The sequence below is a fragment of the Balaenoptera musculus genome, chromosome 7 (assembly GCF_009873245.2).
Source record: "Balaenoptera musculus isolate JJ_BM4_2016_0621 chromosome 7, mBalMus1.pri.v3, whole genome shotgun sequence".
NCBI lineage: Eukaryota > Metazoa > Chordata > Mammalia > Artiodactyla > Balaenopteridae > Balaenoptera > Balaenoptera musculus.
Window position 1 is genome coordinate 21,875,227 of NC_045791.1, and position 26,741 is coordinate 21,901,967.

Consider the following 26,741-nt stretch of genomic DNA (forward strand, 5'->3'; position numbering starts at 1 on the left):
TAGTTGATATTAGATAAAATAAACCCACTTGCATACTTCTTAGTTGCAGAAAAAGTCCCATTTAGACATTTTTCATTATTTATTAAAAATAATTTAATTCCTATTTGAAATACATTCATTTTTAAGTGGCATTTTCCCCAGCATGAATTATCCTCAGATAATAAGGACTCTCTGTATACTTAATTTTATTTTACAGGAGAGGAAATTTATGCTCAGAGGAGTTAAAGTACTTTCATACAGTCACATCATTTACTAGCTGTTAATTTGAGAGAACTGTTTCCAACTAGAGAATTTTGATGCCAAGTCCAGGTTTCTTTGCACCATACATCAGCTATTTTAAAATGTTCTTTTTCTCATATTCTATATCAGATCATAATTTTAAATATCTTTCATTTGGCCACACCCTCCCCTGCTTTCTCTCTCTCATGAAAAATCACTATTACAAAACAATTCCTTAAGTCTCCTGCTGTTAGAGGTCCCTTTTATAATACTGTCGAGAGATAGGTGCAAGGTTGAATATTACATCCAACGTGATGTTTACAATTCCAGGGACCATTGGAAATGGTGCGCCGCCTTGTCTATACCATCTGTATTCCATGTAGCTAGATTTTATATTTACAACTTCAGGAATTGTGGGGAAAGTGCCTAATTTAAGGGATACTTTCTCTGATTATTTAATTTATACAACCAAATACCCCTGACTTAGAAAAAGGAACTTATTAAAAGATATCAAGTACCCCAAAGAAACTTGAGGTGCAGTAGGTACCTTTTATACTGTCGTGCCTTGATTAGCAATATTTTTCTTATGAACTTTAATATTAGCCAATTAAACATGATAATATACTTCAAAATGTAGAATTATTATATGCTTCTTGGTAGTAGTTGGCATTGTTTGAAAATCGTATCTTGGTGTTTGGATAGCAAAAGGCAGAGAAATCATATGGCTGTGCTTTCAATGAGCGGTTGTAAGACTTCATTATTTCAAAAAGTAACAGCATCATTTTTTTTTCCATTGACTTCATTAGGTTCCCCCCACCTTGATGTCCAGCAGAAAATATCTGTCACTTTAATGGAAACAAATAAAATAGTCCTAAAGTAATGGCCATGATGCATGCCATCAATTCAAGAACAAGCTTGAAGTTATTTGGTTTTAATGAAATAGAACCTCTTTAGCTGTGATAAAGGTGATACTACATTGTCATTATTCTTACAAAGATGGATAGAGAACAGAGTGCAATGATAATGACATTAGGGTAATAGATACTTAGTTCAAGAGGATAAACATAAAGATTATCATAAAACTGAGGAGTATTTAAACAAGAATTAATGTGAAATCTTGAGCCAAATGTGTTCATCAAGCAAGGACAATGTTTCATATGAATAAGGTGATGTCCAACCTGTAAGATTTGATTTGAGTGATGCTGGGAAGGAACATCTGTCCAAAGCATTTGTTCTTCTCAGGGCCTACGGAGGCAGAATGGGTAGATTCTGTTATTCGCAAAGCCTATGTTATCTATAATATGGAAAAATAATAGAATTTCCCTCCAGGGTTGTTATGATTATTCAGTGAGTCAGTATATTTAAAGTATTTAGAAAATTGCTTAGCACACGGTATCTGCCAAATAATTACGGTGATATATCATCACACATTTTCAGATACCAGATAATATCATATAGACAATTTATGAAAATATGAATTAAACAAATATTCAATTAGTGCTCAATATATATGGAGTACCATGTTAGGGACAGAATCCCAGGCCTCAAGGAATTTAGAATCCAATGATTAGAACTTCCTAGTTTTCCTCAAGGGTCTTCTCAGAGAGAATTAGTTTACCACCAAATCTATGATAATATTCTGGTGGCCACTAAGAGGTCTAGTGCACTGAAGGTGTGAGTTACCCTTACTTCTCCCTGAACTTGAGGGCATCTGGGAATTCTTAGCCAAGGTTTTCAAGTGAATCCTATGCAGAAGTGAAGTCATTACTCTCTTTCCATTTCTCTTAAGAGGTAAATGTAGAATCTTTGACATCGACTAAAAGACCCCACTTTTAATAGCTTTAACAGTATTCCCTCAACCTGTTCTCTTCGTAGCTCTTTCTGTCTGGCCACACTGGCCTGTCAGGTCCTCAAACCTGTTCTGCTCCTTCAGATTTCTGCTTAAAGCTCAACTGCTCAACTGCTTCCTTCCCAGACTGGGCGGCATCCCCATAACATGCTCTCATAGAACCTTCTGTTTTTCCTTGAACATTTATCACAAATACAATGACTTTATAACACCAATGGAAGGGCATGGATTCACAGATAATTCACAGACAGCTAACAGTAATGAAACTATATGCACATCAAACCTCATCAGTGAAAAAGGAGTAAGGACAAGAGGGAGTAGGAGGGAGAGCAAGAGAGAGAAACAAAGACATTTAAATTCCATCCACTCTTCCACTTAATGAGCTTATGACCTGATGCCTAGGAGTGGGTATAAGATGACATGGGAGCCCTACTCTTTCTTGAGCTATTCTTATTAACCAATTTCCTTTCATTAGGAAATGGAGTACCAGCATTTGAACATACGCGTTTCAAACAACATGGCTTCTTCACACAAGTCAACAATTTTACCTTGTACTCAGTGAAAAAAGAAATTGGTCCTAAAATCTAGGAAAATCGGCCATGTTGAATTAATGGAGAGACACTATTGGAACCTCAGGGTGGCACCTTCCTAGGAGATTTTCTAGGGTTATTTGGATTATATGCAATTTTTACCTTACTTTCTGATTTAGAACCTAACAAAGAAGATACAACTCTATTTTTGTTTAATATTTGTAATCCTAGCATGGAATATAAGGTCTGTGAAGGTAGAAGGTACATCTGGCGTTTTCAACACTATATCCCTAGCACAAGGCAGGATGCTTGGATTATTTTAAAGCTTAATAAGTAAATATTTGTTAACTGAATTAACATTCAGCCAGTGTTTATGGGGATCAGTCTATTTGGCAACAATACAGAGTTTGGACTTAAGCCGGCTAAAGTAGAAGACAGACAGAATTTCAGATCCTTAAGCGTTATGCAGACCTTAGATAACCTGTGTCTCCATAGAAACCTAAATTAAAATGGCAGAAAAACTGAAACCTGGACATGACAAAGTTCAGTGTGTTTTAATGAAGACTTTTGTATGTAAGGCAACATTCTGTCCTTTCATTCCCTTTCCAAGCCAAACTCTAAGGGAAAAGCTGACATCTTCCTTATCGTTTTAGGTCGAATGATCCGGACTCGATTTATCATTATGCCAACCCAAGGAGATGGACGGCCATGCCCCACAGAGCTTACCCAGCAGAAAACCTGCCCAGTGACCCCCTGCTACAGCTGGGTCCTCAGCAACTGGTCTGCATGTAAATTGGAGGTAGGTCATGGGATGACAGAGAAATGCTTCTCAGTATGTCCAAAGCACTTGTCTAGTCAAACCTATGTGCTGATGGAACAAATTTCACAATACCAGGGGCCTGGCATGGTGTATTTTTATGTAATGGAGAACATGGAAAAAAGAACCAAATGACTTAACCTCATACAGAGTGATATTGCTAGGAAAATAAATAGCCGTTCATTAGGCACTATTTATAATAAGCTGGGTCAGGGGACTTCCAATCTCTTTGGCATCCTCAGAAATTCTCTATCTTCTTGGCTTGTTGGAAATATCAAAGCATTATGCAATTAGGCAAAACCCTGATGCTATGGAAATGCACAGCTTGCTGTAGACTGTATTTCTTAAAAAAGCACTTTTAGGCTTCGACAAAATCTTGCATGTGGGCAGAAAACCAAAAGCGTATGAAAGTTATATTTTAACATTATTACACGAACCAAGGTTACTACATTTTCCTCAATGATTGCTTTTTATTGACCTGAAATATAAATGCCTAGTAACATCATAATATATCACATACCCAGAACTTTTGCTGGGTCAGCAAAGATCCTCTACGGCATTTTCTCTCTGGCTTCTTGTATAAGAAAAAGCACGTTGATTTTCTCTATTTTCTTATTTTACTAGTTTATCCTTCAGTTCATATTCCAAAGCAGATTTTAATTAGGTAACAATAATTTTGATTATGCATTAAGAAATCTGCAGAGTATTCTCATGGAGATGTTTAGTGTTCCTGTCAGGATGACATTGTCATGCAGCATTATTATCTTGCAGAAGTTAAATGCCCATGTATTTTAATAAGTCCCAGAGGAACAAAAATGCGTGGTACATTTGTTCAGTCTCCTTTTTACAGAAAATAAGGTAACCATGCTAATTAATTAAATAGTAACCTAATAGCTTTAAATATGAATACTTTGTCTACTTAGTCTAAAACCCTCTTTCCCAAACCTTCAACAATTTTTTAAGTGCTGCTTGGAATTACAATTAAGAAAATGGAAGGAAGATTTCTCCTGATAATTGTTGAGAAAGTAGAGAAAATAAATTCAAAGAATTCAGGAACCCATTGCAGGGGAAGGGAGAGAAAACACAGGAAGAAGAGGGGAAGGATGGGGGACAAACTCCACACTCCATGTCTTACCAGCCATACAACTGCTACTCTACCTCACATGTTCTTTTGTACTTTCCTTTTTACCTTCTCAGGTATCAGGAGCCTTTTTTTTAAATAGACATGTCTGCCAATTTGTCCCATAGGAACATTAAGAGGAAATGTCAATTGTAATGTTTCATTTTGCTGTCACGTATTGAGCTTTAGCCAGAACCACAGGGGCCAGAGTGGTGGGTTGTGAACATTCTCTGTAGCAGTACTGGTGGGTATAGAGAGGGGGCATTGCGGTATCTATTGGAGATACCTGGGCATGGAGGCCCTGGAGGTACCACGAGAGCAGGTGTATCTAGAAACTTGAGAAATGTCTCAGATTTCTAGATGAGGTTATTCCCTCACTGACACTTCCAATCGGGAGGCAACTGGAGTTGGACTCAATCCAGGCAAAGCTCTCAAAAAACAAGTCTGTAGTAATTATTCCTGTGTGGGCACCTTACCCAAAGGAGGCCAATCAGCATTCTTCCCCAAGAATTTGGAATGGAACTGAAGATGTTCAAAGATATTATATTCAGGAACTCTTAGCTGCCACATTTTCCCACCTTGTAGATAAAGTTAGTCAGTCACTTAGAAGCAAGAAGAACAAAGAAGGTGACACAAAAAAGCAGAGGCAAAAGAGAAAGTGAATCTTGATGATATTTGAGTTGAGTTTTTCCTGAGTTTGAACTGTACTCCCGCTCTTCAAAGTCTACTTGTGGATGCTTTGTGAGATAAATAACACAATATCTTTTCAGTGAGTTGCCTTTTCTTAAACATTTATGTAAGCTGAGTTTTGGGAATTACTGATTAAAATACACGTGGGCCTCCACACACAAAGGAAGCATACTTCTCTCGCAGCTGTCCTGCTTCTCCTTGTTCTGTAATATCCTGACCTGCCAAATGCAGGTTGAAAGCTCATGCATTGGAGGTGGTAGAGATGTTGAAGCGGCTGATTGCCGTCAAATGTACCAAACCCTAATAAGAGGAGCTCGCGCAGGGCTCAGTGGATATGCCAATTCTGCCTCCATCTTATGTGGAAAGGGATTTGCAAATGGAAATGTTTATCCTCAGGCTTCACTTTTTTTCAGGGTTTCCTAACTCTTTCCAGGTTCCCCAGCTGATAACACGCATCCACACGTATGCTGCAAAACCTGTGTAGGAGCTCAGACTCTGGAGTCCAGCAGGCCTCATTTTGGTCAAGATTTTTTCCAGTTCCTCGCTCTGCAGTTTTTGTCAAGTTTTCAAACTCTCCAAACCTCTGTTTTCTTATGTATATCATGGGGGGTAGCAAGAGTAGCTGTTTTGCTAGGGGGTTTTGGTAGGGATAGACAACTTCATATGTAGTGCTTAGCACAGTACCTGACATAAATTCAGAGCTCAATAAATTGAGGTTGTTGTTACAGGTGTGATTACAGCTCTGATTATGATTATTAGCACCATCCGCTGATTCACATCTGCTGGTGCCGATTCAGAGTACACAGAAAGTCCCTTAATGATCTGGACAGCAGAGAGTCAGTGACAGAATCCTTGCTGTTGACCATCTGGCTCTAAGAAACCTGGCTCTGTTTTCAAGCCCTAGTGTGTGAAGTCTCGTGAGTGAGACTGAACGAATGCTTGCTTTATGAATGAAGCTATCATGCTGATGCTGATTTCTCTTCATACAGTAGCTGTTGTTGTCAAGGTATGAGATTAAGGTTGATCATGGATACATACTAGGAGCATATTATTGTTTGTCTTGGTTTTTAAAGTGATCCCTGATGTAGATTTGTTTCCTGTCATTTCTGCACACTCCGTCTCCTGGAATGTCAAACAAAGCTCTAATCAATTGCATCTCCTGTTACCTGAGGTTCCGGAGAGCAGTAACTTCAAATTTCAGACATGCTGCAGTATCTTCAGACACCAAGTTCACAAACTCTGACACTCTATAGTGAAACATACACCTTAGACAATTCTTCCATGGATCTATCATCTGGAATAATAAGTGATAGAGAGAATCCTCCCCCAAACAGAAATTTAACTTCCACTAGGTATTTTCCACTTTAGGAAGTGAACATTTACCAGAACACTTGGTTTGAATGAATATACTGTGAATTCGTGTTGAACTTCTACTTCTCCAAAAAAAGTACACTTAGGTTCAAAATTAGGGTGCGTTTTTTAAACAATTTCACAGTGACCGTAGAGACGATTAGAGCCGTTATGAGGTATTGATATATCCAGTGTGGGGCTTGCCATTGTTAGATAAACAAATCATAATTCTTGTTAAGACGGCTCTAGAAAAGGAGGTGGTGGTTCCTATTTGTGTGTCTACTCAGTTTCATCAGGCCCTGCGTTGCTACAACTCAGGAGGAGGAGAGGAAAAGTCTCCTCCAAGTCTCCCCTTTTCCTTTCTGCCAGTATGGCTTTGAATCCGAACTTGCTTCTGTAAAGAATTTTTCTCAGCAGCCACTCTGTACCATCTTGCACATCCGGCAGTCCATCCACAACCTGCCCTTGACGCTCAGCGGCCGCTGCCGCAGTGCCTTGACCTGGCTGGTGCTCAGCGGGCCCATCAACCCCTGGGTCACCTGCTGCGTGCCCAGAAGCACTGTCATGGCTGCTTTCACTGCCCACCCTATCCCTCTTCACTCCTGCTGCTGCCACGGCCACAGAAGCTCCCAGGCCTAGCAATGCAGTTTCTGGGTTCTGTTGGGGTGGGAAATAAGAAGGAGCTGAAACTCAGTTTCCCAGTACAGAGCCCAGTTGTCTGACTGTCACCTAATAATGACTTGTAACACGGAGCATCCTTATCTGCAGCAACAGAGCCCGTGCAGAGGGTCATCTTCTCTCTCCTTCTCTCTCTCTCTCCATCCATACCAGTAGTAGTCATGAAAGCTCTAGCTCTTCCACCAATTTCTGGACTTAGTGGGAGCTGAGTAACATACCTTGGAAGTACAGAGGAGTTAATACTCCATGGGGTGAAGGTTGATCAATGAGGACTGAGTCCAAGGAGGAGCTGGCATGTAACGCCTCTCTCTTTTTCCTCCCTCCCCGCCTCATGGATGGTCCTACAGCCTGTCTAGAAGATGTTGTGCTTGACCGAGAAACCAGCTGTGTTTGCTCGGAAGTTTAGGCCAGTTGACGACACACTGCCTTATATTTGCTTTTCCTCCGCACCTGCGATGGCTCTTTTACCCTCACTCTTGCTATCCCGGGATTTCACCTCCTTAGTATAGAAGCTTTGTCTTAGGCTCTGTTTTCTAAGGCATTTATGCAAAAACAGAGCTACCCCTCTACAGTTATCCAAATAGCCAGTGGACTTTTTTTGAAGTATGAGCACCTGACTAAAACTGAGGAGATAATACTCATCTCATGAGTATCTGCTAAAAATGTTACGGTAGGAAGTCTTTCATCAGGCAGATGGTTGTGCTAGATAACCACTAAGTGCCTTCCAATTCTAAGCTTCTGTTTCTGTGAGACACTGCACAATTTTTTTCTAATCGCCAAGAATAATATAAGTGGGACTTGTATGAAATATCTTCAAAGAACAGTATTCAGCACAGAAGGCATTCTGGGAAAACAACTTCTCGTGGCAATAGAGAAAAGCAGCGTTTTACTGGATACCCAAACCTAATCCATGTGAGAAAGTACTGAATTCCCTACAAAAGAAAAACAAGCAAAGCAAAAGAGAAATGTACGCTCTGCAGCTGTACATGCTCTCTTGGGGGAGTGATTATGGATTAGGCCATTTTATCACATACACCTAGACAAATTAGGTATTGTTTTTCTTTTTCAGTCAATCCTGGCTGAGTTCCAAAATGAATCGTCATATTCTGAGTGCATAAATTCCAAGGCATAGATTTGCATTTGTACTTTAGTTGCTCTATCAGCTCTAGGCGAATTGCTCAGGGATGCCTTATCGTCAGCAATTGAAAGATAACTCTCAAGAGGAGGAAGCTGCTGAAATATGCAACTAGGGTTTTTTTGAGCAAGAGATGGCAGGAGCCAAAACTTTGCGATGATCATGATTTGGGTAATGCTGACAGCATCCTTTCCTCTGACAGGGTGGAGACTGTGGGGAAGGGGTCCAGATCCGCAGCCTCTCCTGTGTGGTCCACAATGGTTCAATGTCTCACTGGACTGTACCTGTAGACAATGCACTGTGTGGAGAGATGCCCTTTCAAGACAGCATCCTGAAGCAGCCATGTTCTGTGCCTTGCCCAGGTAGGCAATTTTAAATGATCGGGAATGCCTTCCATGGTGACCTTTTTATTTATTTCTTTTCTATTAATTTCCTGAGTTCTCTCTCATCCAAGTTGAAGTTTTTAACTAACTTTAATTCATCCATCATTGTGGTTATCACTTTGGAATATACCTAACAGCTTCAACAGAGGCAAAGTAGGCCAGAGGGGGAAAAAAAGCACTGGACTTGGAAATTTAAGAGCTAAGTTAGAATCTTGTCAGTATCACTTCACTGGTGTTTTACCTGGGACATACAGTCTGGTCCCTTTGAGCAATGGTTGCTCCATCTAGAAAATGTGTTAATAGTACCTGACCTGACAGCACCTAGCACATTGGCCAGCACTCAAAAAATATTGACGGAATCCATGAGTGGATGAACCCCTGGGTGATGACATGGTGGGGACAAGTAAGGCTATAAGTGCACAGAAACACTCTGTTAAACAGGCAAGTTCTATGTAATCGTGAAGGTCATTATTAGTTACAGAAGATTTACGAATTTATTTTAATCCTAATAACACAGCTTAGCTTATATGACATGAGTTTAAGGTGGCTTAATATATCCTTATATATCCTTATAACATGGCATGTAACATAGATGTGTGTAAAAACACATACCTACATATGAACATATATGTATACACATAAATGTGTGTATGTTTAGATTAAATTAAACATTCTTTAAGTTCAAAGATATTCCACTTCAGTAACTGACTTATTCCCTTTACATGATTTCTGTGAACATCTATTTTATGATGTTATGCTGCTCTTTAAAAACTGAGTTGATGTAATCTTTACACTTCCTTTTAAAAACTTTATTATCACTAGTAGTCACAGTGTTCTCTAGATAAAACTGCCATGATTGGAAGCAAAACAATGGCAGTATAGTGTTTGGTGTTCTTTTGCTCAACTAAATTAAACCATAAATTACTTCCTCATTCTTAGTATTTTCTAATTAGAATATTTATCAGTGTAGAATGCATAGTTTCTGGAACCCACCCCATCACTGCACCACCACAGAAATCTCACTGTGAACCTGTGCATGTAAATGGTGTTAAGGGCCAGTTTTCACGTTCTTTCCTCTGCTCTGTGCTGCGCAATCCTCCAGGAGACTGCCATTTAACGGAATGGTCAGAGTGGAGCACGTGTGAACTGACCTGCATCGATGGAAGAAGCTTCGAGACTGTGGGTCGCCAGTCTAGGTCAAGGACATTTATAATTCAGTCTTTTGAGAACCAAGACAGCTGCCCGCAGCAGGTTGTAGAAACACGCCCTTGTACAGGTACCAAGAGCACTTTTCAACTCTTAGCCTTGATTGATCAATGCTTATTCTGCTTTGACGTGAGGTATAATAGATCCGCTGTTATCGTATTTACTTGCAGGAGGTAAATGTTATCACTACACATGGAAAGCAAGTCTTTGGAACAATAATGAACGAACTGTATGGTGCCAACGTTCAGATGGCATTAACGTCACAGGTATTCCTGCCTAAGATTCATGTGGGCACTTCAAAAAGATCTCTGAATGTTGCTGGTGGTGAGAAGAATTAGCGTACAAATTATAAGCAAGGGAAGACTGGGCAGTGGCCTTAGATGAGCTTCATGACAAGTTGCCATTAGACCTTTGCATCTTAGAAAGCAAACACTTCTATTTGAAGTCCCATATATCAGACAACTTAAAGAAATAAGCTGAAACACAATAAAATTTCCTTAAATATCATGATCTAAGACAAAGACTGAAAGAGACAGATGTCAGTTTAAAACAATGGTCTCTAAAACTTTTAAAGATGTACCTTTTCAGTAAAAAGTATTTGAGAACAGATCTCAACATATTCTAAAATCCTTCACTACTGTGCTAATGTATCATGATATGAAACATGTACAGATAGTGAAATTAAAAGGGTTGATAAGGATATAATAAAAATTAAAATATATTAATGATGTAAAAAAACATTTTGCTGTAAATTATAGATGCTTATGTTCATGTACTGAAAGCTTCATTTTTTAACAATGTGTTAGTCATGATTGTTATTTAATATCTGACTATAGATTGAGGGAAGGGGTCTTCATTTATGACAGTGAATGCAATTTGATTCTACAAATGGTCTTCTCAATCATTTTAAAGGGTTTTTTTTTTTTTTTGATGCCTTCTTATCAAAGAAAATTAGATTGTCATTCTTTTTACTTAGTACTGTGGCCGACTAAGAGCTCATCAGAATAGGAGAATTTTGATTTTTCTCTTGGAATAGAAAGATTGTTAGCTTCACCTTTTTCTAGTTTACCTGTTTTTGCATTAGTGGTTGTCCCTTTAATCCACAGTTTTTCCATACAATAATTTATTTTAAGCTGCTCATCCATTTTGTAAGTTACTGTTAAAACTTAATATACTGTAAATCTACCTAACCAGGAACACAGAAAGCATCACACGCTGCAAATATGCTGAGAGTTAACGGACTGGTAAGGGTTCCACTATCAAATTCTCTGTATGGAGGACCTTGTGCCCAGTGTACATCACGGGGCCATCTGATGAATGAGTTCAGGCTACCAGTGTCACCTGCTAAGTATTATTAGAGCTTAATTTCATTCTTAAAATTTTAAATGTTAGATAAACTGTACAAATTCTAACATGTTCTTCCCGACTCCCAGGAGATCCTCTCCCCATGGGGTTCACACACTGTATGGTGGAGATCCCTGGTTTGAGTGCAAAACACCCCCTCCAAACTCTGTTGGCAGCAATGGGGCTGTGTTGGCAGGACTAACACCCACATGATCAATTTCACACCTGCCTGCTCATTCCGGATCCTGGTGGTGGTTTGTTTTGTTTTGGTTTGTTTTTCCTGTGAGGATTATTTGTTTTATTTTTTCAAGTAACAGGGAGAGTTTAGCTGTTTCATTCTTAGGGTAAATGTAGATCTATTCCCTACACAGATTTAAGCCCAGAGTTTTTCGCTAGTTACAAAATCATAAACTATAATTGTTTGACAATTATAGTAATGCAGAGGCTAGAATCTATGAATGCAACCAGTAGTGTATAAATATAGTTTAAATATTGCCCTTGAGTAATATGCCAACTCCTTTGCTTAGTACCTTGAATCCAGGAAGGCATGACTAATATTAAGTGATTTTCAGATTATAGAGACATTATTCCATCCATTTACTCAAAAATATTTAATAAGGATCTGCAAGTACTATGTCAGATCTATGATTATCCCTCCTGGAGTGTATACATTTGCTGTTAAAAATAGGTGTGGGAGTATGTATGTGACTGTGTGTGTGTGTATTCTGGTTGAAATACATTTAAAATGTTACCAAAATGTTTGATATCGTGGTCCCATGAATTGATTAGTGGCATTCTTTTACCGTTTGGTTACTGGGAATTGGTCTAGTGCCTAGTTGGGGTACGCAGGAGATGGAAAAAAAATATGTACAAAGATCTTCACGCATATATATTTTCTGCTCCTGAACTTCACTTGAGATTTCATCAATTATTTTACTGATCCTGACACTCACAGGCTTTGCCCTCAAGCATGGCCATATGATAGAATCACATTGCCAATGTGCAGGTATAAAATCTCTACTGTAAACAGCTTCTGTTAGCAGAGTTTCTCATCTCAAACAGCCCTTCCTGGAGTACTGTAATCAATCATATAAAACTGGGCCACACGGTCAGCAAACAGATTTTTTAAAGATAATACCGTTACAAGGTAGCCAGTGCCAGAGAGGAAAGGAAATGAGTATTCATCATAGAAAAATCTGTAAATGATGGTGGGATTTCCTTTGTAGGAGGCTGTTCCCCTCAGGCACGCCCTGCTGCTATTCGGCAGTGTAACCCGGCCTGCAGAAAACCTTTCTCCTACTGTACACAGGTGAGTCATGTGCTGGAGGCTTGGACAAGTATTGTAATCGCTGTGTTATATGTATGCTGTCTGATGTTTTCCAGTCTCCTCCAGCCCAAGTAGCAATTCCATGGGCCCACGATACCACAGAGAGGCATTTGCAGGAGTAATCACAGCTATTAAGAATTTCTTTCCAGGGCATGTGTTCAAGAAAGCAGTCCTTTTTTCTCTAAATCCATCTATAGCCGACCCTGTCTTTCAGATATCTAATCTATGTTAGCTCTGTTTATCCTCTATTTATCAATGTGTTCTCAGTTGATTTATTTCCTCCATTCTTAGCCTTTCATATACCTAAACTATTTTGAAAGATATTAAAAAGGGCATGTTCATATTTGCTAAATATTATCTATTAAAATTGGTTACACTATGATTACTGTACTGTGTATAAATTTTAGTTGATTTTAAATAAGTTGAATATGTGGTTATGGGTAATAATTATATGTGTGTGTGTATACATTTTTTTAAAGCAGAAATTTTTCTTCCCCTTTTTCTCCCTTAATTCCCATCAACCACTGCTCAGGAATTAATGCAAAATGTACCATGTATTCTCAACAGTGGCACTCATTGTGTGCAGTGCGCACAGAAGAGAGGTGTGCCCTGTCTTTCAAAGAAACAAGTTTCTTCTTATAGTGTGTTCTTTCCAAAAATGATTTGGTTAAAAATGATTCAAATGCTCCATCCTGTTAATATGGCTCTTCTACTTCAAGTTAGGTTAATTCTTTACCACAGAAAAGCGAGTGAGTGATTAAGCTTCCAGTTTGGAAAAAAAGAGATCAGCAGCAACTTCATGGGCTAAGGCTGTTGCTAAATAGAAGTTGTGGCTTTCCACCAACTCTCTGGATACCCTCTTCAATAAAACATACATTACCATTTCCCTTGAACCTTTGGCATATGTGACTGGTTACAACTTTTCACTCAGACTAGAGATGCATCTTGAAAAGATGGCTTTCATAGCTGAGCATATACCAATTTTTCTTAATTAGTTCTCCCCATTGAACGCTGAATAATGTCTTCAATTAAAACCACTGGAAATACTATAATAGTTGGCATTATTTTATGAGTGCTACCTAAACTGTAGGCATTTATTAATTATATGCTTTTCTGACTTTTACTTTTTTTAAAATTTATTTATTTATGTATGTATGTATGTATGGCTGTGTTGGGTCTTCGTTGCTGCACGCGGGCTTTCTCCAGTTGCGGCGAGCGGGGGCTACTCTTCGTTGCGGTGTGTGGGTTTCTCATTACGGTGGCTTCTCTGGTTGCAGAGCACGGGCTCTAGGCACGTGGGCTTCAGTAGTTGCAGTGCATGGGCTCAGTACTTGTGGCACACCGGCTTAGTTGCTCCGCGGCATGTGGGATCTTCCCAGACCCGGGCTCAAAACCCGTGTCCCCTGCATTGGCAGGCAGATTCTTAACCACTGTGCCACCAGGGAAATCTCTGACTTTTACTTTTTGTGGAAGATTGTGGTACCCTATTTTTAGTTTTAGTATCTGTTGCTCCTCAAAATCATGTGTTCAAGTCAATAGTTGATGACCTAAGGAAATCTGGCTGATGCATAAGGACTGATGTGAGTGGCTATGTAAGGCTGTTCAGAAAATTCCAGATATAGTTTTATATGAGGAGCCCTAATAGCAGTTATAGAGATTCATAATCTTATGCTTATTTTCTATTCTTTTCTATTGCTTTTATGTTTGCTGAAGGAAGGAAGAGCAGTTATTTTCAGTTTCACTTCCAGAGACAGACAGAAATCCTTGTCTGTTATACTTTATCATAATCAGTTTCTTGGAGAGGTTTATTGTACATGAAAATTACCAGGAATCCACAGACAAATATGAAGGTCATATTGTCATGATGCCAACTAGGAATGTGATGATGTGATGTGACACTCGGATTACTACAAGATATCAATATCTCTATCTATCTATCTACCTATCTCTCCTCCCTCTCTTGGACATGTGCCTTTGGTGAAGTCTTTTTTTCTCCACAGTCTGGGGCTGTCTCCTCTGAGTGAAGAACTAAGCCTTTGAGGGGAGAGGCAGTTCAGACTAGTTAGTGATCAATGGTAGAAAGTGATAGAGGCAGAAATAGACCTCAAAGAGCACAAAACTCAAAGAAGATATGTACATAATTCCTGTTGCTTTGCTTCTCAGTGTCAAGGGCAGGTTGGAGTGAGTGGGCAGGAATCTGAAACAGCTGGGGGAAGAGTTGAGGCTAATTTTTAATTAGATGCTTTAAACATCTCTATAAGAGAGCAAAGGTTGTAGTTAATGCCCACTGTTGACAAAGAATTGTGATTTCATATTTGGAAGGTATAAGAATTATAAACCACTAAAAAGAACTGATGATTTATTTAAGGGTTGACTTTGGAATTCAAAAAGATGAACTATTTATTGAATTTTCATCACTTTGTCAAGTCTGGTGCTGGAAAATCCTAAGTTGCCATGACATACCATGCAAATATTAAGTGCCTCCAGCAGTTAAAGCATTCTTTTTTCATCTACACAACTCACTGTGTAACCGTAAACATTTTTTTCTGCTATAGGGTGGAGTCTGCGGCTGTGAGAAGGGCTATACAGAGATCATGAGATCCAATGGTTTCCTGGATTACTGCATGAAAGTACCTGGCTCAGAGGACAAAAAAGCTGATGTGAAAAATCTTGCTGGGAAAAACAGACCTGTGAATTCAAAAATACATGATATTTTTAAAGGATGGTCTCTTCAACCCCTTGATCCAGGTACATATCGGTTATGAGTCAGAAACGTAAATTCTCTCATGGGGAATTGGGGTTCATATTGTGACCACTGCTCATGATGGAAAGAATGGAGGGAAGAAGGAAAAGAGGAGAGAAGGAAAAAAGCAACGTGGTCTAGTTCAAGGTTTCTCCGATTTGAGTGTTGTGTGGTGTAAAATGTTCTCATGGGGTGGTTGAAGATAAGTCTGTCAATCCCAGTTTAAGAGACACTGAGTTAAGGAACCAAAATATTAATCTCTAAAAATATTTGAATTGTAAATTATCTCTGCCAAAGACTTTATTTTTATAACTGTGAATTTGTGTATATAATTGAAATTAAAAGCAAAAATTGGAATAGATTCTCAGGAACATGCAGGTACCTAGGGAAATGTCCAGGGACCCTATCTGGTTTGAGAAACACCAGTGAAATAGTAAAGAGCATCAAATTCAGAGGCCAACAGACCTTACTGGCATCATAGCTCAGAAGGTACTGATTTTCTGACTGACTGTAATTTCTTCACCTCTCTGGAACTGTTTCCTCATCTACCAATCAATCTAGAGGCACCTGCCCTACACGATTGTCATGAGTATTAGCACATTGTCAGGCCTGCAGGACTCAAAAATTAGTGGGTATTAAGGACAAGAATGAACATTTTTTAGATGCTTTCTGTGTACCCTGTGGTTCCATGCTGGTTGTGGTGCATGACTCATTACGTTCTTGCACATAACGCGATGCCATTATTCCCATTTTAGTGATTAGGATGCTGAAATTGGCAAACTAATTTGACCAAGGACACACCACCAGTAAGTGACGGGAAGGTTTGAAAGGCAGGCCAATAAGGTCTTTACAAAGCACTGGTCTCTACTTCCCACTCTGTGAAGTGGGCAGAAAATGAAAGCAAAATTCTCTGTGCCTACTGTACGTACCTCTTCTAGAAAACAAAATGCTGTGAATGACTGAGGGAAGGGAGCATTGAGAGGGAAGACACACACAAATCTCAGCCAAAATATACCTTGGGAACTTTCCTCCCAGACCCTAGGCGTTGGCCATACCAAAGTGCCTTGATGACATGCTTAAATGAAGCAAAACCAGAGCCCAGGCACAAAGGACCCTACATCTAGAGGAAGAAACAAGATGTACACTCCTTAACTAACTTTTAAGGATGACCACAATATCTTACTCAAGTTTTGATTCCCGTGTATGTCTGGGCATGCCATAGGTATTCAAAAATATCTTATTCATTTTGTGACGTTTAGTGACATTTAGCTAATTTATAGCAATAGACTTAAATTTGAGGGAAGAGTGATATGAAATGTAGCTAGGCTCACCCACTGCTCGTAGACCCTATTTCAGGAAGAGAATTAGGGTGAAGTTCCAGGGAAATGAGTTTTCAAATCCACACTTGAAGTCCTTAACCTTTGGAGGTCTAACTAAAGCATCAATAGCACATATATGAGTATACGTGTATGTGCATATGTGTGTGTGTATATATATATACGGATACACACACAAAGACACATATACACATATGTATATTCATATATACACTATTGCATACATAGGTATGTATATAAGTATATATGTAAAATATATATTTAGTCTGGGGAGAGTTAATAACTTTCATTTAGGTTCTCATGATGAGATTGTAAACTTGAGCAGCCTCTCAGGAGGGCAATTGGGCAAAAATCTATCATACATTTTGGCCTAAAATTTTCCTCCTAGGAATTCATCATACAAATATACACACGTATACTAAGAGAAGTATGTAAATGATATTCATTATATGACTGCTTATTACATAGCAAATGAGTGGAAATAACCTAAATGTCTATAAGTAGAATAACAGAAAAACAAAAATAGATACAACTGTGCAATATGTCTCATAGAGGTATTAAAAAGAATGAGATAGACCTGTCTTTATGAACTAGCATGGAAATATTTCCAATATATATTGTGACATAGAAGTACCAAAGTGAGTGATACGCACCATTTGTGTCTTTTTTAAAAAGTGCAGGTATTTTGTGTTTGTACTCATTTGCTTGCATGTGCAGAGAAAACTATGAGATGGTTTGCAAGCAAATTGGTTACCGTGGTAGTGGCTGGGCAGGGAGCTCAGAGAGGGTGGCAGGAAGACTGACTTTTCACTACATTATCTTTTTTTAATAGTTTGAACGTTGATCCTATCCATTATGCTGTTATAAAAATCTATATTGATTGATTCTTCTTAAGTAACATGGCTTAAAGGTCATGGACCACATACCTCTGTACTAGGGATTGAAAAACACTGTACCTTCCAATACTTCAGCTCTATGAGGTTTAGGGGTAATAAGATGACAGATGCATTCTCACTCAGGAAAGATTTTTTTTCTTATTGCCAATGTAAAAAATTCAGAATAGGGGATTTCATCATTAGTGTTTCAAAGAGGTAAGAATCAAAGCTTTGTTAAACGTTTTATAGAAATATATCATTACTAGATTGAAATCTCATTCTAAAACCTGATTGAGGCTTGAAAGTGTCTTGTAAGCAAAAATTGTAATAGGTAGTCATAATACAATTGAAAGTAATTGTGATTTTCTTCCAAACAAGTGTTGTTTACAATCGATTTTGATTGATTGTTTTTCATCCCACGAAAGTCTTTAGCATAAGATGTTGATATGTTTTTTGGACCCACAGTTAATTACATTCACGTAGTATAATGAACCTTTTGTGTGTATATCTTTCAGAAAGGAACATATTTCCTTTGAGATGCTAAGGCATTGCTACTATCAATGCAATTCTAAGTTTAGTTAACTGTGTGCTCATGTATACAGAGCAAAAACCATGAGATTTCCAGAAACAACTCAAATTTATACACACACACACGCACACCATACATACAGTCAGGGTATACCTCACACAGTAAAAATCACAAAATAGATCAGACTGTTTGGTTCTATTTTTTTAACTCCAGCAGATAAGTCCAAAATAATATATACTTGTACACATATGTATATGTTTTGTAATACTTTTGTATTAGAAGTATAAACAAATGAGAAAAAGTTCAAAATATCCTGCCAGTTGTTAGATTTTACAAAGTACTGATTTCTGGTTTTTGTTTGGTATTGTGAAAAAATGATAGACTATCTTACATTTTATACTTTCACCTTTTTTTTTGACACTTGATAGCTGTCATATGTGGGTATTTCCACCTATGCTTCTAACTTAACGCAAATCTCAAAATTCAACTGAGAAATAAATAATACACTAATTTAGATAAGAAATAAAGCTTTTGTTGCTAAGCTTGTTATTTTCTATTTTAAACAGATGGCCGAGTGAAAATCTGGGTTTACGGCGTTTCAGGTGGTGGTTTTCTTATCATGATTTTCCTAGTATTTACTTCCTACCTTGTTTGGTAAGTACTAACTAGTAAAAAGTTAATATTCCATATTTTCATGGGTGGCATGTTATACTAAAAGAAAACTTATGATAAGATCATTGGCCATTATAACAGGACCCTTGAACTCACAAATAATCATCAACAGTAGAATTGGTGAATAGTTGAAATGGGAAATCATTATCTTTATTGTCCTTGTTTGAAATAACATTCTTTTATTTGGTTTTCAAATACTATCAGAAGGTATAAGAGGCAAGTCATTAGTCAGGGCTTTCCCATTTTAGAATATTGATTTAGATCAGTACTTTTTAGCTTTGATGGCACACTGGCATTTCCTGGCACCTCTTGGGGACTGATAGTTGAATCCTAGTCCCAGAGATTTTTTTTTTTTAATTTTGCTTATTGAAGTATAGTTGATTTACAGTGTTGTGTTAATTTTGCTTTACAGAAAAGTGATTCAGTTACACATACATATATTCTTTTCCATTATGGTTTATCACAGGATATTGAATATAGTTCTCTGTGCTATACAGTAGGACCTTGTTTATCCATTCTGTATATAAAAGCTCACATCTGCTCACCCCAACCCCCTCCCCCTTGGCAACCACAAGGCTGTTCTATATGTCCATGAGTCTGTTTCTGTTTCATAGATAGGTTAATTTGCATCATATTTTAGATTCCACATATAAGAGATAGCATATGGTATTTGTCTTTCTCTTTCTGACTTACTTCACTTAGTATGATAATCTCTAGGTCCATCTATGTTGCTGCAAATGGCATTATTTCATTCTCTTTTGTGACTGAGTAGTATTCTACTGTATATATGTACCACATCTTCTTTATCCATTCCTCTGTCGATGGACATTTAGGTTGTTTCCCTGTCTTGGCTACTATGAATAGTGCTGCTGTGAACATAGGGGTACATGTATCTTTTTGAATTAGAATTTTGTCTGGATATATGCCCAGGAGTGGGATTGCTGGATCATATGGTAATTCTATTTTTAGTTTTCTGAGAAAGAGTTTTCCATACTGTTTTCCATAGTGGCTGCACCAACTTACATTCCCACCAACAGTGTAAGAGGGCTCCCTTTTCCCCACACTCTCTCCAACATTTGTTATTTGTAGAGTTTTTAATGATGGCAATCCTGACTGGTGTGAGGTGGTACCTCACTGTAGTTTCAATTTGCATTTCTCCAATAATTAGCAATGTTGAGCATCTTTTCATGTGCCTATTGGCCATCTGTACATCTTCTTTAGAGAAATGTCTATTTAGGTCTTCTGCCCATTTTTTGATTGGGTTGTTTGTTTTTTTGTTGTTGAGATGTATGAGCTGTTTGTATATTTTGGAAATTAAGCCCTTGTTGGTTGCATCATTTGCAAATATTTTCTCCCATTCCATAGGTTGTCTTTTCCTTTTGTTTATGGTTTCCTTTGCTGTGCAAAAGCTTGTAAGTTCGATTAGATTCCATTTGTTTATTTATTTCTATTGCATTGGGAGGCTGTCCTAAGAAAACATTGGTACGATTTATGTCAGAGAATGTTTTGCCTATGCTCTCTTCTAGTAGTTTTATGGTGTCATGTCTTATGTTTAAGTCTTAAGCCATTTTGAGTTTATTTTTGTGTATGGTGAGAGAGCATGTTCTAACTAACTTCATTGATTTATATGCAGCTGTCCAACTTTCCCAACACCATTTGCTGAAGAGACTGTCTTTTTCCTATTGTATATTCTTGCCTCCTTTGTTGAAGATTAATTGACCGTAGGTGTGTGGGTTTATTTCTGGGCTCTCTATTCTGTTCCATTGATCCATATGTCTGTTTTTGTGCCAATACCATGCTGTTTTGATTACTGTAGCTTTGTAGTATTGTGTGAAGTCTGGGAGGGTTATGCCTCCTGCTTTGTTCCTTTTCTTCAGAATTGCTTTGGCAATTCTGGGTCTTCTATGGTTCCATATGAATTTTGGGATTATTCTAGTTCTGTGAAAAATGTCATGGGTAATTTGATAGGGATCACATTAAATCTGTATATTGTTTTAGGTAGTATGGCCATTTTAACAATATTAATTCTTCCCACCCAAGAGCATGGGATATCTTTCCATTTCTTTGAATCATCTTCAATTTCCTTTATTAATGTTTTATAGTTCTCAGCATGTAAGTCTTTCACCTCCTTGATCAGGTTTATTCCTAAGTATTTTATTTTGGGGGTGCGATTTTAAAAGGTATTGTATTTTTACATTCCCTTTCTGATATTTCTAGCCCCAGGGAATCTGATTTAAGTATCCGAACAACTTGACCACATGCAGGAATAATTAAAAGTGCCCCAGGTAATTCTAATATCCAGGCAAGGCTGAGAGCCATCACTCTAGATAATTCTAGTTCTTAAATTTTCTTCTCAAACTGACCTATTTTGACCAGTTATGTTAGATTGACCAGTTGGTTCAAACAACCTATTAGTACATTTTGAATAGTAGAGCCAGCTGTTTATCTACATTAACCAGCAATGAGAGAAAATTTAACTGACTGTCCATTCCAGGAACCCCAATTTGTAAGTGACTAGTTCCTAAAAATGTTATTCTCAGAAAATGATGATTAGCTTATTGTATAGAATATATTTTGTTTGATGAGCTGGTCTTGAAACCAGACAGAAGTAAAATACATTGAATGTTTTCAAGTGTGTTGAGAATATTTTATTAGCTTCCTAAGAAGAATTTTCAAAGGATTTTTTTTTAAATTTTCATGAGATCAAAGTGTTACTTTTTTCTCTAATTCAAGATATTTATATTCATCATCTGTCTCAAACTATTTCCTTGAGAATTTTCACCCAAGTTTTAATCTCAATTCAAATCCAGTCTTTGTATTTCTAGCTTGTACTTCCAAGGTTACACAGGTTTTTAAATCTTTGCTCTTGGTCAGTGAAAGTTAGTGAAGAAAATAAAGTGACTTTCATTTTTTCTGCCACCTATAGTGATTGATTGAAATTGAATTTCTAGAAGTTGGATTTCTATCCAATTAATATTTCCACAGTGTTGTAGTAAAAAGGAACACCTTCAGTTAGTCATTTACCCTAAAATCAAATGATGTGACCAGTTATGTTTGAATTGGTAAGTTTTGGGAGTATTGTCTAGGTCCTGTCTTAATGAACAAATGTGAAGTGGAAAGCCTTATATGAGGTTGAGAGTAATAGGAAGCATTCACCACTAAAAAAAGATTAGAAGAAGGAAAAGGTCTTAAATTGCAACAAAGAACATAAAGGGTTGACAGATGAGACACTGCTCTCAAAGCAATGGCCCAATACAGTGTAAGATAATCAGCTAGTCTATTAGTCTGTGAAAGCTTGGATGTGTACTACTTCATAGCCACATCCCCAATTCCAGATTCTATGGTTCCTTCTTCCCTAGAATATCTAAAAATTAAAATTTATTAACAGTCATAAATTTCACCCTTTTACATTTCTCCATTTCCTTCAACTTAAAATTGTGTTACCCTTAACCCATTCCTTCAACAATAAATATTTATTGTGGCCCTTTCTGTATAACTCTAGGTGCTGGGGATTAATTAGGTATCTCACTGAATTCTGATGACAAACATAATTTTCTGGAAAATTTTTATTATAAAAGATCAATGGAATTGCCCCTTACTTTTTAGTGACCAAATTATATTTATGTACAGTATTTCTCATACCTATTTTTTTCATCCTCAATGCCCAGCCTTAATAATCCCCTGTTGGAAGTAGCACAGTTACTTCCATATTTGGATTCTTTACAAATGCTCCCTTCAGCAGTCTGTAGCCAGATTAATCTTCCTAAAACTTAGCCAAGTGATCAGCCCCTTTCCTCCTCAGACAGACACCCACCCATTGACAGCAAAATGAAAGTCATGTTCTGGCTGCCTTACCAGTCAATTAAAGTCTTCCACTATTTGAGCCCAAACAACTCTTTCAACTTCATTTTCTACTGTTTCCCTATACCCTGGTGTGTTGAAAGGCCTATTTATTTAGCTGTGCCAGGTCTTAGTTGCGGCATGTAGGATCAAGCTCCCTGACCAGGGATCACACCTGGGGCCGCCAGGAAAAAAATCTAATATTCGTACATCAAACAAAGTGCTTTGCGTAGATTGCCTTATTCAGTCTTCATAATAATCCAGTGAGGTGTTGCTAATATCACCTTCATTTTAAAGGCAGAGTAAGTAATCCTCGGAAAAGTTGAATAACTAACTTACATAAGGACATCAGCCTGGTGAAATCAACTCCAGGTTTGTCTTAACCCCCAAATGTATACTCTTTCCACTGGACTTTCTAATCTCTGTAATTTCTTTCCCTTGAGTGAGTAATCCTAAAAACTCTTTAGACTCGAGGTAGTGTCTACCTTTCACATTTTTTAGGGGCTTTTCATTTCCCAAGTAAAGTAAGCTACAGACGTGGGTACAGACCTATTGATATCAAAACATTTACTGTTATATAGGAGCTGCCTAAAGAATCCAAATAGGTATTTTCACACCATCTATTTCTATTAAATAGCTTGCAGAAGAGTTAGAGGATGACAGTTTTGGAGATTTTATATTTTCTCCCCCAAAATAAAAAGCTTAGGACAAGAGAGCCGCTCTAATAAATATGCCAGTTGTTAGGTGTACACTTTAGATGAAAGCAATTTATGATAACACTTGGACATGTTTTTGAGAAAACAGAGAAAAATAGTCTTCTCAAGGACTGCTTCGTTCAGATATGACCGTTTGCACGTCTGCCATTAGCATTTGGAGTTTTTGAAATAATACTACTGATGCCCAGCTCCCCTGGCAATAAAGACTCATGAGGTAATTTAGTGGGGACGACCACTGGGTGAGCTTGTAGGTAATCTAGACATAGTGCCTGGAAATTACTCGGAGAACTGCAGCTATTCTACCTTGCTCAGCACAACGCAGGAAAGGGGCTCTCAAATTTGAAAGTTTGAAGGTGGTGTCGCCACTTCCGAGGCTCGGCCCTCCTGAGTAGCTGCCTCTTAATATCTTCTGGTCTGGGGATGGGTCCCTGTGGCTTGACTTCAAGAGTGCTGAGAAGTGCCAGCACTTGCCTGCCCATTTACAATGAGCTCACTTTTCTGGGTTAATGGGTTTATCCTTTGCTAAAACGCAAATGGTCATGGAAGAGGTGACTTTAAAACGTGTCCATCAATGATCTCTTACAGCCTGGGTTGCATACTGGTTTTCTCCCTTGGGCCATCTCTGAAAGTGATGGTGGCTGTCAAGGGCGCTCCGTTAGGAAGAGTTATGAGGCTATTCCTGGACTCAGCAGTAAACAATAATGTGATGGATGGGAGACGTCCACCGTGGGTACAGGATGCCCTGGGGTGGCGGCGGCCCATGGGCCAGGCATTTGTGGCTCCTGATTTAGTGTGAGTGAGGTGGTCACACCTTCCCCGATACCAGAGTTGAGGAAAGAAAGTGACTTAAAAAATGATTCCTAAATGAGTTTCCTAATAAATACCAGGGAGGGAGAAAGGAAAGGGAGCAGGGACTTCTTCGAAGGACAAGTCTCCTATTTGCTGGCTTTGCAGAGGGCAGCCTCCCACTCACCTCTTCCTCTTAGGGCTCTTTTTAACCAGCCACAGCTCTTTGTAAAGCCACAGCTCCCCAGCAAAATCACCACCTTATTCAGTGGTTGCTAACTTTTAAACTCTCTATAAGTTCTCAGATCTCACACATTCATAGATGTGACTTTAGTATCTGTCAATTGAGAGCTTACACGGTATGAAAAGATGCATATGAAACGAAGCCTTCATCACAGCCATCCCAGCACACACCACGAGCCACAAAAATCCAAGACCTATATACTAGGAGCCCCCTTTCTCTTTTTTTTTCTATTCCTAGAGGTGAACACAATGTTCATAATAATTCCATACCTAGAAGCTGGTATAAAAATCTGTGTCATATTTGAGCAGAATTTTCCAGGCACAGTCCTAGAGGCTGGCCAAGTTTATTATTGTCTCTTTTTTTTTGAATTTTATTTTTTTATTGAAGTGAACTTAGTTTACAATGTTGTATTAGTTTCAAGTGTACAGCAAAGTGATTCAGTTATACACTCTCACACACACACACACCAGTTCTTTTTCAGATTCTTTTCCATTATAGGTTATTACAAGATACTGAAGAGAGTTACCTGTGCTATGCAGTAGGTCCTCGTTGTTTACGTATTTCATATAGAGTAGTGTGTATATATTAATCCCAAACTCCTAATTTATCTCTCATCCCCTCATTCCCTTTGGTAACCAAATATTATTGTCTCTATAAAGATCCAACCATCTCTATGCCTCCTCCCCACGCCCCAGGACTCAGCTTTCCCATTTCTCTGCCAAACAGCCCTTAGAAAATGCCAAATAGAACAAATAATGCCATTTGCAGCAAATGGTTGGACCTAGAGATTGTCTGATTTACTTTGCTCAGTATGACAGAGAAAGACAAATATCATATGATATCACTCATATGTAGAATCTAAAAAATGGTACAAATAAACTTATTTACAAAACAGAAATAGAGTCAGTCACAAATGTAGAGAACAAGCTTACAAATGAACTTATTTACAAAAAACAGAAATGGAGTCACAAACATAGAAAACAAGCTTATGGTTACCAGGGGGGAAAGAGAGGGGGATAAATTGGGAGATTGGGATTGGCATATACACACTACTATATATAAAATAGATAACTGATAAGGAGCCTGGCAATATGACTAGAGACACTGGAATATGCATATATGTTAATATAGACAAAGTTGAATGTTATTCAGATAATTATGCAGTAACTGCTCTTGAGAAGCGGAACGGACCTGGGAAACGGGAAATCATAGGCCGAGGATGCCTCTGCAGAGAATTTAAAGCATATTTCTACCTACTTCCCCTCTGCTGAGAGGCAGGTGTTTGCCTGCAGCCAGTGCCCAGCTCATCATACACCGAGCACCTGCTACACGCTGGGTGCCGGGTAGGGACACAGTAGGATCTCTGGTTTCTTGTAGTAGGTTTTTAAAAAATCATTTGTAATTTACCTCTTTAGCATCTATAAATTGCTTCAAACATCCAAAAAAAAATTTTCTCCTGAATTAGAACCTGAGTATTTTAAACTAGGAGATTCTCCCTACAACCATGTTATCAAACATCTTTTTCTTTTGTGGTAAAAGTCACATATCAAACAATTCTCTAATTTAACCATTAAGTGAAAGACGCCAGACACAAAGGGCCACACATATAGTATGATTCCATATGAAATATCCAGAATAGGCAAATTTACAGAGGCAGAAAGTTGATATGTGGTTGCCAGGGACAGAGTAGAGAACGGAGAGAGACTGCTTAGTGGGACCAGTTTCCCTTTAGGGTGATGGTTATGCAACACTGTAACACAGTGTTCGAAATGCCAGTCAGTTGTACACATTGAAATGTTTGTTTTTAATTTACATTCACTCGAAGTATAAAAATTAATACATACAGACAAAAAAGTTGTTTCCACCACGTGCCTAATTAATGAATTGGATGGAGAGGGGATGCACTGAAGGGTTAAAAGCACTTGTCCTGTGTGTTTTAGATGCACTTAGATTCCAGGCTGTGCCACTCACTCAGTGACTTGAGGGAAGGTAAATAACCTCTCTAGCCCTTCTCTGTCAAGTAGCAGTAATCCTAATGCCTCCCTCTCAGTGCTGTCCTGGGATTTATTGAGATACCCTCTGTAAATCCTCAGCACAGGGCTTGGCACTTAGTATGCATCCAATTAATCACAGATGCTGCTGTAAAATAAATAGTACAGAAATTCGGAGACAGTGAGTGAGATGGCTCCCCTGCTGGTGAGGACAACCCGAAGAGAGCTGGGCTCTGAAGTCACAGCAAAGCCAAGGCACTGAGGAGGGAAGGGAGACAGAACGGTGGGAGGTGGGGCACTGTGAGGTAGAATTCAAACTATAAATACTGATCAATTGAGATTCACGCCTACTGAGAAAAC

At 38.3% G+C, this 26,741-nt stretch overlaps 1 protein-coding gene across 2 annotated transcripts in view; it reads left to right on the forward strand.

Moving 5' to 3' along the window:
• Nucleotides 1–26,741, forward strand: part of THSD7B (thrombospondin type 1 domain containing 7B) — a 751,247-nt gene that overhangs the window by 722,730 nt on the left and 1,776 nt on the right. For both annotated transcript variants that reach the window (XM_036856921.1, XM_036856923.1), the window contains 7 exons: nucleotides 3,252–3,397; nucleotides 8,591–8,750; nucleotides 9,874–10,047; nucleotides 10,148–10,243; nucleotides 12,548–12,630; nucleotides 15,204–15,396; nucleotides 18,699–18,786. In XM_036856921.1, the coding sequence (XP_036712816.1) occupies nucleotides 3,252–3,397; nucleotides 8,591–8,750; nucleotides 9,874–10,047; nucleotides 10,148–10,243; nucleotides 12,548–12,630; nucleotides 15,204–15,396; nucleotides 18,699–18,786 (940 nt within the window). The remainder of the gene's footprint in view (nucleotides 1–3,251; nucleotides 3,398–8,590; nucleotides 8,751–9,873; nucleotides 10,048–10,147; nucleotides 10,244–12,547; nucleotides 12,631–15,203; nucleotides 15,397–18,698; nucleotides 18,787–26,741) is intronic.